At 40.4% G+C, this 15,117-nt stretch overlaps 1 protein-coding gene and 1 long non-coding RNA gene across 2 annotated transcripts; one reads left to right on the top strand and one right to left on the bottom strand.

Moving 5' to 3' along the window:
- Positions 1 to 1,400: 1,400 nt before the first annotated feature.
- Positions 1,401 to 2,872, bottom strand: LOC110366795. The gene is made up of 3 exons (XR_002426983.2): positions 2,754 to 2,872; positions 2,031 to 2,056; positions 1,401 to 1,812 (listed from the first exon to the last, which is right to left on the bottom strand). It is a non-coding gene; the product is annotated as an uncharacterized LOC110366795 (long non-coding RNA).
- Positions 2,873 to 5,768: 2,896 nt separating this feature from the next.
- sdr39u1 (short chain dehydrogenase/reductase family 39U, member 1) lies at positions 5,769 to 13,259 on the top strand. Its single transcript, XM_012851319.3, has 6 exons — positions 5,769 to 5,916; positions 6,494 to 6,600; positions 6,802 to 6,884; positions 8,049 to 8,170; positions 8,256 to 8,408; positions 12,514 to 13,259. Exons 1-6 carry the CDS (start codon positions 5,901 to 5,903, stop codon positions 12,945 to 12,947), a joined length of 915 nt encoding a protein of 304 aa, XP_012706773.2. The 5' UTR covers positions 5,769 to 5,900; the 3' UTR covers positions 12,948 to 13,259.
- The last annotated feature ends 1,858 nt before the right edge of the window (positions 13,260 to 15,117 follow it).

Here is a 15,117-nt window from a genome sequence, read left to right as displayed (position 1 = left end):
ATGCTAGCTAGCTTGAACCTGTAATCTGTCCAAGGTGCAACCCAGCTCGTTTTTTTTTTAAACATTAAAATCTTGTGCATTTTTTTCCTTTAACTGTATCCATTGTGTTCTCATGTTTGTGCCTGTATATGCTTGTCTTTGTGAGATTTTATTTTTTTTTTACTCCAACCACAAAAGCATAATGCAACATCCAGCTTGAAAACATTTGCGGGTGAATTGATGAATGTTTCGTCTCATCTTGCACTGTAGGACAGTGCAGTTTTACTTGTTTTGTCGCATCCTCATGTGTGGTATACACATTTTTTAGACTTATGTTTTACCTTGTTTAAATGTGGGAATAAAAACATTTCCAAGTTAAAAAAAAAAAATGGATAAAGACTCCTGCAAAAGGAGTGAAAAGTTGTCTGTTGCCTGTGCATGCTTAAAACGTTTATGGAAGATTTGTTTGCCATTACATGTTAGATATTTTGGAGAGAAACCCAAAATCTTTAAGATTGAAACATCCTGGAGTAATGTCTTAAACCATCATAACTCTAGTTGGAGCTGATATTCAATAAAACAAATCTATGAATAAAACTACAGGAGCCAAATCAGTTTCAAGAAAAGGTTTTCATATTTGTTTTGCTTTGTTTCACTCATGCAGGGTGATTCTTGCACAAATGACACTCTGGGCCAACTTCTACCTTTAAATCAAGTGTTGGAAATGTTTAGATTGTGGCTTAACCCAGTTTCCCCATTTCAAACAAAGCAGGTGGTACCAGCTTTAAACACCAACTTCCCATTGACTGCACAGGTATAAAAGCAAAAGCTTATGCCGTTCCAGTCGTCACATCAAGAATATCAAGTCTCATCGTTTCAGCAACCCAATTAAATGAGGTAATTGCTTGCAGCTTTAAAACCCTGAATTCTTTGCTTTATATAATGGAAATATTTAAGATTGCAAACCTCTAAAAATATATCAATGTGGGCTTAAAGTATTTTCAGAAAGTACTTGTAATCTGACAAATTATCCTCATTTCAATTCATTTAATGACACTTGTGCTTTCAAACGAATCATCTGAGATTTAGTTGGGTGCTAGCAACCTCATGGATAATTTAAATTTTTCAGTCAACATGTGTATAATTTACTTTTTTTTTTAAAGGATACCCTTTAAGATAAATCCGGTGTGCCAAACCAGCAAAACCTTGGAGACCAAAGCACTTACACAGTACATATTGGGCAATATTTTAATTTAGTTTTTACACAGTAGTTTGACTTTTAAACAGTGTATTTACAAAGTTCTCAGAATATATACACAACACATCTCAAACATGCACAACATATATTTATATTTTAGAGTACATTTCTATTTGCCTATAACTTGACCAAATTCTCCCACAATTGGGGGGAAAAAAATTACATTTTAAAACATTTTTCGTTTCCACAGATTTAAAGATAAGAGTGGTTAATTTATTCTCATTTATAGAAATGGGACCAATGGCTTAAGATGAAGTCAGACAAAAATCAAATCAGGGTAACCAACTGTAATAATACCCTGGGGTTGCATTTTCACAGCCCAGCCCTGGACCTCAGGGTCCACCTCCCTGCATGTTTCAGATGTCTCTGCTCCAGCACATCACCAGCATGTTAATCAGCTAGAGTAGCTGCACCAGTAATGGCTCATTAAACTTAAAAGTGGCAACAGAAACATTTAATGACTGCAGTACACTGGGCCTGTAGGACCAGGGTTGGGATCCAGCTTCCTAGGGCATAAATTTCTCAGACTGCGGCGATGAGCCAGGCGGTGAAGTCCTGATATCCTACCTGTGGACCTGTAGAGGAAAAGAAAATTCAATATCCATTAGTTCAGTTTAAAAGTGTAAAACTCTTAACTTGGTCATACATCACTAGATCAAACCAAACTCAAAGTAGGAATGTACATGGCTGTAAGCCACCCAAACAGGGCTATAAAAACAAAATCTATCATAAATAGGCTAACAGATGCCAGGTAACACGTTTCATGCCATTTATAAAACCAGAAGACTCTTACCTCAACGGGTATTCAGAGTTTCCTTCCTGTAAATAAAGAAAAAGAGGGGGAAAGGAGATTAAAGGTTAGTCTCGGTAGTTGCAACCTAAACCTGGAGAGCATCAACGTAGTCAAACCCATCAGTGCAGTGAAAGTATAATCATCAGCTTCAGGTGAAACACGGACTCACATGCAAATCATCATTTAAGGTTTGACTCAAAAAAAAAAATTACTGCTCCTGCAACTTTTTCCTTCCACTAAACTTTCATCCACATGGTTGCATCCTTGTGATTGTGTAGCCCATTAACATTTATATATAATCCAAGTCTGTATTATGGTCTAATGTTCTCATTTTCAGAAAATATAGGGTTTACATAAACATTAAACATAATGTAATGCCATGGGTAAGGAAAGCAAGTAGTTACCAGTTTTTATTTAACCATTTATAGCTACAACTATAAAAACATACAAATTGTGCCACAAATTGTGTATGAAGATTATTAAAGAAATTATCGTGTTTGTTATTAAATTTAGTAGTTTTATAGAGGCTACTAAATGTCTAGAAGGTTTTAGTTGAAAGCTTCACTAGTCGAGTATCTCCTGTGAGATCAAACCATGAGGTCGGCTTGGCGCTAACGCTGCGACAAAGAGCTTAAGATGATCCGCGGCGATCATCCACCTGCTCCAGCATCAAACACAACAGCTAACAACAACATTAATCTGACAAAAAAAATGAATATTCACCGTGTTTTATTCTTCAAACACGCGGTTTTCGCGTTTCTCAGCCGCCGCAGCTCCTTCTCCGTCTGGCACAACAAGGAAGAGAGAACCTTAATGAGGCTGCGCCTCAATTTATCTCTTCATCAAACCACGTGGTTGGCGTCACACACGGAGAACTTCCGGTTTGGGGCCACTTTTTCTATTGTCTCTGCATGTTGCTGTTGAAAACAAAACTGCTGAGGTTCCGACGTGCAAATAATTCAAAGCAGCACGATAAAATTTCCCTGAGTTAACTTCATATTAGTTTGTTCCCATTTTATTTTTATTTTATTTTATTTTATTTTATGTATATAGCGCTAATTCATGATACACGTCATCTCAAGGCACTTTCCCAAGTCAATTTAATCAAATCATACAGATTGGTTAAAAAGTTTCCTATCTGGAAACCCAGCTGATTGCATCAAGTCCTGACAAGCAGTATTCACTCCTGAAGGAGCGTAGAGCGACAGAGACATTTTATCTTAACAGGCTGGATATAGAACAGAAAATACTGGGATAGTTTCGATATTTATTTTTTCCACAGGTCAAAATCTGTCAGATACTAAAAAAAACATCACGATAAAATGCATTTTATAACTTTAAAACACTTAAGCTGCATGGGGCTTGGAAATAAAAACCAAAAAAATAGTAAAATATGTCTATTTATTAAATTCAACCTGTTCAATACACCTATTGTGTTTTATTGTGTATGAATCACATGATATCAAAAATATTAATAGTATGCAAAATCCATAAGCAACATCCTTCTGATTAGATAGATCAAGTCAATAGTCTTGAAGAAGTAATTATAGACTTACATTTTTCTGCATTTTGTTACTCAATAACCATAAACTTCACTGTGTTTTAGAGTATTTTAGTTCAGTTTTCTATGTCAAAGATGTAAGAGAAAACACATTTTTTATTTTTATAAAACTATAAACAAGCAATAATCATTACAAATAAACAAACACTCTTGCTATGCGTAGCATATCTGTAAGAAAGAAAGAAGAAATCGAGAAAGTAGTAAAACTCATGAATTTCACCTCAGAGCTTTTTCAATCAAAATCGTCTCAAATTAGCAAATGCGTTTATAAAAAGTCTCGTAAATATAAATATGTTTTTTCTCCGTTTTTGTTGCCTGCCCAAAGGCCTTTGGGTAGCCCACAACAGCTCCCATATATCCATTTGTTCACACATGAAAATGCACTTTCCTAATCCACATGCCCACACACGTTTATTATGGAACAACCCAAAATACAGTGTAAAGTGTGGTAGTAACATATGACATGGTTTTTAAAATTATTCACAAATAAATAAATCTGAACGTGTGGAATGCATTTGTATTCAGCCCTGCTGACTCTGTAATTTATCACTCAGTAATTACAACTGGAAGTGTTCGGGGTTATGTCTCTACCTGCTTCACACAGCTAGAAACTGGGATCTCTGCCCATTCTTCTTTACAAGCTCAGGCATATCGTCAGGAGAGCGTCTTTGAGTATCACTTTTCCACAGCGGTGACAGATATGCGTCAATCTGAACTATCCTATTGTAGCTCTGGCTATGTTTTGGGTCGAAGATCACTATTCGCCCTTGTCTCAAGTCTTCCGCACCCTCCAACAGATTTTTTTAAAGGACCATCTCATATTTGGCTCCATCAACTCTGATCAGCTTCTCTGTCCCTGCTGAAGAAAAGCCTCCCAACAGCATGATGCCGCCTCCACCGTGTTTCATTGGTTTGTTTAGGGGTTTTGGTTCCCTACCAAAAAAAAAAAAAAATGTTTGTGGTGTACCCTCCAAAGTAAGTCATAAACTGCAAACACATGCCAGATACCTTTAATCTGCTGCCAATAGTTAAACAGAAGAAAACTCTTTTCCTTTCCTTATTTGCAAAATCACTCATTTGATGGTGTGGTCAGAACATACGACGGAGTATTAGGGCCAGGCTAGAGAAGTTTTTTGTTTTTTTTAAATACAAGAATAAAGTCATACCATTATGAGAATAATGTTGTAACATTATAAAGTCGGAACTTTATGAGAATAAACTCATAATATTACGAGAATAAAGTCATAATATTATGAGAATAAAGTCGCAACATCATGAGAATAAAGTCATAATATTACGAGAATAAAGTCATAATATTATGAGAATAAAGTCACAACATTATGAGAATAAAGTCATAATATTACGAGAAAAAAAAGTTGTATTTTATGACAACTCTTACAAGAAGCACTGTCTTCCCTAAAATGAGGAATATCGAGCATCTTGTGAAGTTATACTTTGGGTTAGGGTTAGGCTATTTTACAACTTTATTCTCGTAATATTATGACTTTATTCTTGTAATTTTATAAGTTTATTCTCGTAATATTATGACTTTATTCTCGTAATTTTATAAGTTTATTCTCGTAATATTAGGACTTTATTCTCGTAAATTTACGAATTTATTCTCGTAATTTTATAAATTTATTCTCGTAATATTAGGACTTTATTCTCATAATGTTGCGACTTTATTCTTGTAATAATATGACTTTATTCTCATAATGCTGCGACTTTATTGTCGTAATATTATGACTTTATTCTCGTATTTAAAAAAAAAAAAAAAAACTTCTCTAGCCTGGCCCAAATACTCCGTCGTAAGAACATGACAGCAGAGAAAATAGGAGAAAAAAAAGTTCAAACATACATTTTAAATATCTTCAGTGTCGTTAAGGAATGCAGGAAATCATTACAGCATGGGTAGAAGGTGGACAGACATTATGTGTGTAACTTTAAACATATTGGTTTAATTTCTTGATTAAAAAGGATTACGTTCTTTAATTCAGTAGGTATTATTGCATTTATTTATTTATTGAGTTTGTACGTTTTGTAAACATTTATCTCAACTTCCTCCACCGAGTCGACATTTACCGCAATGACACCAGTAGGTGGCAGATGTTCCCAACAAATGAATGAATAAATAAAAACTACAAAATGACGTAAGCGTCTCATTGGTTAACGGAACACCCAGAGGTCCAAAAGTGTGAGAAAAACGCGTTGCAGGAGCTCACAGTGACACAGACGGAGGGTTAAAGTAAGCTGTAACCAGCGGCGGCGTTGAGGCATTTAAAGCCAGGACTGAGTGGAAACGTTTGGCCATGAGAGTCTTAATCGGTAGGAAAGTTTCTTACTGTTATCGGTTCATTTAAAAATTCTCAAAAAGGTCAAATGCCCCCCAAGCTAGCATGTAGGACTGCTAAGCTAAGGTTATAACTGCAGACAGCGAGGAAGTGAATTGAATATAAATTAAATGCAAGTAATAATAATGCGCCCACGTTTATAAACCCGCCTTTACGTGACAGATAAAATGAGATAACTGTGTTTTTAATTCTGTCGGTTCCAAAATTCACTCGTGTTTTGTTTTGTAAGCATGCATAGTGCGCATGCGCATTTTGTTTTACTGTAGCTAGATTTTCAAGAGGTTGAATAACAGATTTACAACTACAGATTTTAAAACATTATCATAATAATTATAATTATTATTTATTATTGTACTACACAGCCAATTAGTATTTTATTGAGAAGTTTATATGGTTATATACATGTATGTATGTGTGTGTGTGTGTATGTATGTATGTGTATATATATATATATATATATATGTATGTGTATATATATATATATATATATATATATATATATATATATATATATATATATAATATATATATGTTTTATTTCTGTCTGTCAGGAGGGGGGTCTGGCTTTGTGGGTCGTGAGCTGACTCGTCTGCTCAGAGACAAGGGTCACGAAGTCACAGTGATATCCCGTCAGCCTGGTCCAGGGAGGATAACATGGGTATGATCTTTAGGCTCAGCTCCTCTCATTACAGCCTCCTAATTCTGCAGTTAAATAATGTTCTGAGATGAAGAGCAGTATTTTTCTTGTTTCCATTCTCTTGTCACATCACTGTTTACTGTGCTTATCTATAAATCCAAAGCCTGTGCTAAACCCTTGGATTGTTCAAGTTTTTCTTTTTGTTCTTTTTTGCTCTTGCAGGGCGAACTGCAGTCCAAGGGTCTGCCGCCTTGTGACGGCGCTGTCAACCTGGCAGGGGAGAATGTTCTTAACCCCCTTCGATGGTGAGCACCCGTCGTATAGAGATTTACTTCCTGGTTTCTGACCTTGTATTAAAGCCCAGTTTTGCCACAATGATGGGGAAAAAAAGTCAAAACACTCATTATTTTGTAGTAATTATGATGTAGCCAAGTCTTAACTATAAGAAATAGTTCCTCATCATGGTGGCGAAAATTGCCTTTCATAGAGCTTGTCCATCATCCATCCATTCAGATGTTTAATTTGAAGCCTGGGCTTAAATGAACCATTTGCAATAAATTAATTTAATATTTGTTTATAAATGGGTCAAAATGGACTGGGAATTTTATAAAATTCAAACTGGAAAAAAATTAAATGTAGACAAGAACAAAATATAGGTACTGCTTACTTAAAAGTATAGTGGACAATCTTTATTCGGCTTCGCATTCCGGTTAGATAACCTTATCTATTGGTTGTCCCACATGCCAATCATTGTGACGTGCTCACATTACGCCAATGTGCGTTTAGGTTCCTTGCTAGTTTCCGCTTGTTTATGTATCCGGTTAGCTTCGGTGTTAGCTTAGTGGTTAGCGTCGGTGTTAGCCGTTCATTGTAGCTCCGCTACTTTCACTGTATACATTGAAAATGGCAGAGAGTTTCTGAGAAGAAAAGAAAGGCCTCAGAATAAAGAAATAAGACCAGATTGTATTTGGGAGCTTCTTTTAACGCGATCCCTCCGAGGAGAAGAGGAGCAGGTAGGATGGTCTTGAGCATGCACAAGACGGGACTTGGGCCATTTCCTACCTACACTTACGGAAGATCAATGACAAAACTTAATTACGGCCACTAATAGGACTTTTCTACAACAAGCTCCGTGATTCATGCTTAACATTGAAAATGACTTGAGAATCTGACGGCCTCACAGATTGACCTGATCAAAAAACCTAAATAAATAAATGAAAACACGTTTTTTTTATCTGCGTCATCTGAAAAACCAGCTACATTTAAGAGCTGTATCAGTGTTATCGACCTTGATGACATAAGGGATTAAAAATAGTTTTTAAACTGTGTATTTTAATAGATTTGAACTGCTGTTCTGTATGGATTAATTCCTCCTGCACCCCTCAAATTAGTAACAAACACTAGTTTTTTGTGCTTTAGGTTTTAAGGTCCAGCGGTTAAATCTTTGACCTGCATTTTTCTCCTTCAAGGTGGAATGAAAGTTATAAAAAGGACTTGTTCTCCAGTCGTATCGACACAACTAAAGCGCTGTCTCAAGCCATCGCTGCGTCTTCCAGCCCTCCTCACTCCTGGGTGCTGGTTTCAGGTGTAGGTAAGACCGTACCTGGTTACTAACCTGTCGCTTAGCTTTAAAGATTCATGATCACCTGTGTCTGGTTTATGTCGTTGACCCGCAGCTTGCTACAAACCCAGCCTGACAGCTGAGTACACCGAAGACAGCGAGTGGACGCCATTCGACCTCCTCTCACAACTCGTCAAAGAGTGGGAGGCTGCCGCGTTTCTTCCAGAGAGCGCAGCAAAAACCACCAAACAAGTCGTCATTCGGGCCGGTAGGTGCAGAGAGCGGGATGTTCAGAGTTCAGACGAAGGTTTAGATGAGCAGGAAAGAAGCAGAGACAGATTTCATTGCTGAGCTAATCTCATTTACAGTAAAAGTTTAAAACCACCTCCAGTTTCTTAAAAAAAGAGGCGGAATTTATCGTCGTCCTTTAAAGTGGTCTTAAGCAACAAAATACCAGCCTTTGTCAAGGTTTCTCAAAGCTTAACTTTGGATTTTAGCTGTTTTATTTTATTTTTAATCTGTCCAGGCTTTGAAAATAACACAGGATGCTTTTCAGCTTGGTTGGTGCCGCAATAAAATCTTCTGTCAGTTATCTTATGTATTTTCATTCAGTCATGGCAAGAAACTGGAACATGTTTTCATAATATATATATATATATATATATATATATATATATATATATATATATATATATATATATATATATATCCGTCCGTCCGTCCGTCTTCTTCCGCTTATCCGGGGTCAGGTCGCGGGGGTAGCAGCTTCAGTAGGGAGGCCCAGACGTCCCTCTTCCCAGCCACTTGGGCCAGCTCCTCCGGAGGAATCCCAAGGCGTTCCCAGGCCAGCCGGGAGACATAGTCCCTCCAGCGTGTCCTGGGTCTTCCCCTGGGCCTCCTCCCGGTGGGACGTGCCCGGAACACCTCTCCAGGGAGGCGTCCAGGAGGCATCCTGACCAGATGCCCAAGCCACCTCAACTGGCTCCTCTCGACGTGGAGGAGCAGCGGCTCTACTCTGAGTCCTCCCCGGATGACTGAGCTCCTCACCCTATCTCTAAGGGAGAGCCCAGACACACTACGGAGAAAACTCATTTCAGCCGCTTGTATCCGGGATCTCATTCTTTCGGTCACGACCCAAAGCTCGTGACCATAGATGAGGGTAGGAACGTAGATCGACCGGTAAATCGAGAGCTTCGCCTTTTGGCTCAGCTCTCTCTTCACCACAACGGATCGGTACAGCGCCCGCTTCACAGCAGACGCTGCACCAATCCGCCTGTCGATCTCCCGCTCCATCCTCCCCTCATTCGTGAACAAGACCCCAAGATACTTGAACTCCTCCACTAGGGGCAGGACATCCTCCCCAACCCGGAGAAGGCACTCTACCCTTTTCCGGTTCAAGACCATGGTCTCGGATTTGGAGGCACTGATTTTCATCCCGGCCGCTTCGCACTCGGCTGCGAACCGCTCCAGTGAGAGCTGTAGATCACGCCCCGATGAAGCCAATAGGACCACGTCATCCGCGAATAGCAGAGACGCAATCCTAAGGCCACCAAAACGGATCCCCTCAACACCTTGGCTGCGCCTAGAAATTCTGTCCATAAAAGTTATGAACAGAATCGGTGACAAAGGGCAACCTTGGCGGAGTCCAACTCTCACCGGAAACGAGTCCGACTTACTGCCGGCAATGCGGACCAGACTCTGACACCGGTCGTACAGAGACCTGACAGCCCTTATTAAAGGGTCCGGTACTCCATACTCCCGGAGTACCCCCCACAGGATCCCTCGGGGGACACGGTCGAATGCCTTCTCCAGATCCACAAAACACATGTAGACTGGTTGGGCAAACTCCCATGCCCCCTCAAGAATCCTGCTGAGGGTGTAGAGCTGGTCCAGTGTTCCACGGCCAGGACGAAAACCACACTGCTCTTCCTGAATCCGAGATTCGACTATCCGACGGACCCTCCTTTCCAGAACCCCTGAATAGACCTTATCAGGGAGGTAAGATTGTGATTCCCCTGTAGTTGGAACACACCCTCCGGTCCCCCTTTTTAAATAGGGGGACCACCACCCCAGTCTGCCAATCCAGAGGAACTGCCCCCGATGTCCACGCAATGTTGCAGAGCCGCGTTAACCAACACAGCCCCACAACATCCAGAGCCTTAAGGTACTCAGGGCGAATGTCATCCACCCCCGGGGCCTTGCCACCGAGGAGCTTTTTAACAACCTCAGCAACCTCAGCCCCAGAGATGGGAGAACCTGACCCAGAGTCCTCAGGCTCTGCTTCAATGGAAGACGTGTTGGTGGGATTAAGAAGGTCTTCAAAGTATTCCGCCCACCGACGCACGACGTCCCGAGTCGAGGTCAGCAGCACACCACCCCCACTGTAAACAGTGTTGGTACTGCACTGCTTCCCCCTCCTGAGACGCCGGATGGTGGACCAGAATCGCTTCGAAGCCGTACGGAGGTCTTTCTCCATGGCCTCTCCGAACTCTTCCCACGCCCGAGTTTTTGCCTCGGCGACCAGCCGAGCCGCCTGCCGCTTCGACTGCCGGTACACATCAGCTGCTTCCGGAGTCCCACAGGCCAAAAAAGCCCGGTAGGACTCCTTCTTCAGCTTGACGGCTTCCCTCACCGCTGGTGTCCACCAGCGGGTTCGAGGGTTGCCGCCGCGACATGCACCGACAACCTTGCGGCCACAGCTCCAACTAGCCGCCTCAACAATAGAGGCGTGGAACATGGTCCATTCAGACTCAATGTCCCCCGCCTCCCTCGGGACGTGTTTAAAGTTCTCCCGGAGGTGGGAGTTAAAGCTCCGCCTCACAGGGGACTGTGCCAGACGTTCCCAGCAAACCCTCACAGTGCGTTTGGGCCTGCCCGGTCGGACCGGCTTCCTCCCCCGCCATCGGAGCCAACTCACCACCAGGTAGTGGTCGGTGGAGAGCTCCGCCCCTCTCTTCACCCGATATAGATATATATATATATATATATATATATATATATATATATATATATATATATATATATATATATACATTGTCGGGTTTAAAGCACCTAAAACATTCATTAAACAACACATCAGGGAAGAAAGACAACAGACGTTAATTTTGCTCTCGAGAGGAGAAACGACAGAGATCTGCTCCTTTACAAATCTTCCATCGCTCTGAAGCACACCTTGTCGTCACCTCTCTTTTTATTTCCAATAGGGGAGGTTCTTAATTACAAAACACTGTTGCAGCATTAAGGAAGTAGGGGAACAATGGCATCCAAGATAACATAGCATGATTTAATCACATCTCTTCCAGGCACTCAATGCAGACCATTCACTACTCAGAGAATTGGTCACAAGTATCACAGATAATTGGTTGCATCACAGTTACACAAATTCCTTGTATCATTATCAACACAACATGTTTCCTGTCTTCTGCAGGTCTCCTAGAATGGCAGAAGATAGTGAAGGACACAAACAAACGATAAAGCTACAACACTAACTACCTCATATATATATATTTCAGTAAATATATGATGACAAACCCAATAAATCATTAACGCAATCAAAGAAATACAAAATATTCCCAACATATATATATATATATATATATATATATATATAATTTATTTTATTTATTACATTTTTTAAGCCTCTTTGATCATAAGGTACACGCCTTACACTCAAGTTTTTGCTCAAACATAAATATCTAAAAAAGTGATTAATACACAGTTGAAACAATGCCTTCTAAAAATGTATAATTACTGGTATTTTAATACATACACTTAAGCAAAAAAAGTATTAGTTTTCTAGTAAGTATAGTATAACAAGCTAATGTTAGTTAGTTAATTTATTGGGCTATCTGCTCCTGTTCTACAGGCATGCTGATGTTTGGTGCTCCTGTAGTCTCCACAGCATGATTGTCCATGTTTTAAACTGAGGTGTCCAAAAACCTGAATTTGCATGGGAAGAGAAGCGATTGGAGCCGTCTTTTGGTCACCTGACTGGCAGTGCGCAGCAACAGGTTGGGGAGGGGTGGTACTGCGTTGCTCTGTTCTCCTCTACAGACAGGATTTCAAAACTGTGGGACCTCTTTTTAATGGGAACCTTTCGTAGTTATGATCTTGTAACCTTGTAAAAATGTAGTATATTGGTACTGGTAACTGGCCCAGGGATAAAATCTGGCTGTTTAGCCTCAAAGACCACATTTGTGCTTTAAATTGTCTGGACTTGTAAGAAATGACCTTAGATTTCTTAATCAGTCGATTCTTCGGATACTTTCGGCGTACAGATTAAAGCCTCCTGTAAACCAGCTTTATTTGCGTATCAAGGCATCTTTAAAGAGCCGAAGCCTCGTGTCTGATGTTTCACTCCTTCTGTCCACCAGGGGCAGTGTTGGGTCGAGACGGAGGTGCCATGAAGCAGATGCTGCTGCCCTTCTGGCTCGGGCTCGGGGGCACCCTGGGCTCTGGAAGACAGCCGTTCCCCTGGATCCACGTCTCGGATCTGGCAGGAATCATTGCTCGATCTCTGGAGCCCCCCGCCGACTCTGGAGCCGCTCAGCCCTCGCCACAGGTGTTCAACGGAGTCGCACCTGCCATCACCACCAACTATGAGTTCACCAAGGAGCTGGGTCGCCTCCTGAGGAGGCCCACAATCTTTCCTGTTCCTGAGTTCGTCATGAGCGCCCTGTTGGGCTCTGAGAGGGCCGTGATCCTCACGCAGGGCCAGAAGGTCATACCCATAAAGACACTAGAGTCTGGATATCAGTTCAAGTACCCAGACTTGACCTTAGCCCTCAAACAGATAGTAGGGAGCTAACTGCCGTAGAACTGCATCATTTTATCTTTCCTGTAAAACGTGACTGAAAGAGGTCATATACGGACTCGACTATTGATAAAAATGTTGTAAGCTGCTCAGATTTAAGGCAATTTATTACATTTTTTTTTCACAGTGCTTTAACATTTGCTAAGACAGCATTTTGAAATAAAATAAATCTGCAGACTTCTTCACACTCCACAATAGAGCTGCAGTAAAAGTGCCATTAGATGATGCGTGTTGTATGTCTGATTAGTTGGTTGGGCAAAGATTGCCAGGTACGAATGTCACATAATAAAATGACAGAAAAATCCTCAGTTTTGCAAATCTCCTCTTGATAATTACTCTTAGACCATGTTTCACTGTGGATGTGTTGTAGCGTTATTAATGTGTCTAACAATGTAGAATTGAGGCCTGAAAGCTGAAATATGTCAGAAGTTACTGCAGCTTCTTCTGTCTATCGCATTTTTGTAATATCACAGTATCGCTATATCATTTTAGCATGAAAATGAGCAAATACCATAAAAATACACATAGAACATCCATCCATCCATTTTCTTACTCCCTTTATCCCTCATGGGGTAGTGAGGGGTGCTGGTGCCTATCTCCACCATTTCACACGTCGAACAGCTAAACTTTATTTTAGTTTAATTATAGTCACTGTAATTTACGGGGGTTGCATAAACCCAGGAAGACTGAATGAAGGAAAGTTCATAAGCTTAAATAAGGTATTAGTATGAGGCTTGGACACTTGATCAACCAGTTCCTGCATAGACCTGTTTTTATAATTTTTTTAGTTGAATTTAACAAATCTCAACTTTTTACATCCAATCTTGTCTCTAGGCAAGGCAATGCACATTTATTTGTATAGCACACTTCAGTACAAGGACAATGCAAAGTTATTTACATGATTAAAAACAGGAAAAAAAAAAAAAAAAGAATGCAGCGGACCACCAGAATTGTCAAACACCTGGATAGATGTAGAAACGTTTTCAGGAAGAACTGAACCACAGTCCAGTTGCCTCCGATTTAAGCCTGTTTGCTGTTGCAACGATGCAGATAACTGAGAATTTGCACAAGCATCCAGATCAGTGGAGCATAGGAAGTAAATGCTGCTTCTTCATGTTTAGTTCTGGTTCTGGTTCTGCAGAGTAGGCTGGAGCCAGAAGACCTTAGTGGTCTGGAGGGTTGATACACTGATAACAAGTCTGTGATGCATTTAGGTGCTAAGCCATTCAGGGATTTATAGACTAACAGAAGTATTTTAAAGTCTATTCTCTGAGATACAGGGAGCCAGTGTAAGGACTTTAGAACTGGGGTGATGTTCTCTACGTTCTTAGTCTTAGTGAGGACGCGGGCAGCAGCGTTCTGGATCAGCTGCAGCTGTCTGATCCACTTTTTAGGCAGACCTGTGAAAACACAGTTGCAGTAATCAATTCTACTAAATATAAATGCATGGATTAGTTTTTCCAGATCCTTCTGAGACATCAGTCCTTTAATCCTGGAAATGTTCCTCAGGTGATAGAAAGCTGACCTTGTAACTGTCTTTAGATGCTTTTGAAGGTTCAGGTCTGAGTCCATCACTACATCCAGATTTCGGGCCTGATTGGTGGTTTTTAGCTGAAGTGACTGAAGCTGTGGGCTAACCTTTGATCTCTCCTCCATTGGTCCAAATATTACTTTTGTTTTGTTTTTATTCCATTGAAGAAAATGTTGGCACATCCAGGCATTGATTTCTTCTAAGCATTTATTCAGTGCTTGAACTGGTTTATAGTCACCTGGTGACATGGTGATGTAGAGTTGTGTGCCGTCTGCATAGTTATGGTAACTGATGTTTTTTTTTTTATTACCTGAGCAAGAGGGAGCATGATGAAGAGGAGGGGACCCAGGATGGACCCTTGGGGAACTCCACATATCAAGTGTAAATGCTGCATATGTAGGAAATTAGTGTTACAACTAACCGCTTCTTAAAGTAATTGTGGAAAGGTTACAGCCTCAGCTGTTGCTAGTTAAGAGTGAAGTTAAATTATTTTCCAATAATATATTTTCCAATAATATATCTCCATCCATGATTAGGTTATGTTAGGGTTTAGAAACAGGAATGAATAGATTCAAGTCCTGGATTGGTTGAGCTTCTTTCAACGACAACAAAAAAATATTCACCTGGAAGTCG

The sequence above is a fragment of the Fundulus heteroclitus genome, chromosome 6, assembly GCF_011125445.2.
Source record: "Fundulus heteroclitus isolate FHET01 chromosome 6, MU-UCD_Fhet_4.1, whole genome shotgun sequence".
Lineage (NCBI taxonomy): Eukaryota > Metazoa > Chordata > Actinopteri > Cyprinodontiformes > Fundulidae > Fundulus > Fundulus heteroclitus.
This window is presented reverse-complemented; position numbering and strand designations above follow the sequence as displayed.

Excerpts from the sequence above, each read along its gene's own strand:
- sdr39u1 (XM_012851319.3), top strand. Across the intron at positions 6,885-8,048 it reads GTTCTTAACCCCCTTCGATG|GTGGAATGAAAGTTATAAAA; the intron begins GTGAGCACCCGT and ends TTCTCCTTCAAG. Across the intron at positions 8,409-12,513 it reads ACAAGTCGTCATTCGGGCCG|GGGCAGTGTTGGGTCGAGAC; the intron begins GTAGGTGCAGAG and ends TCTGTCCACCAG.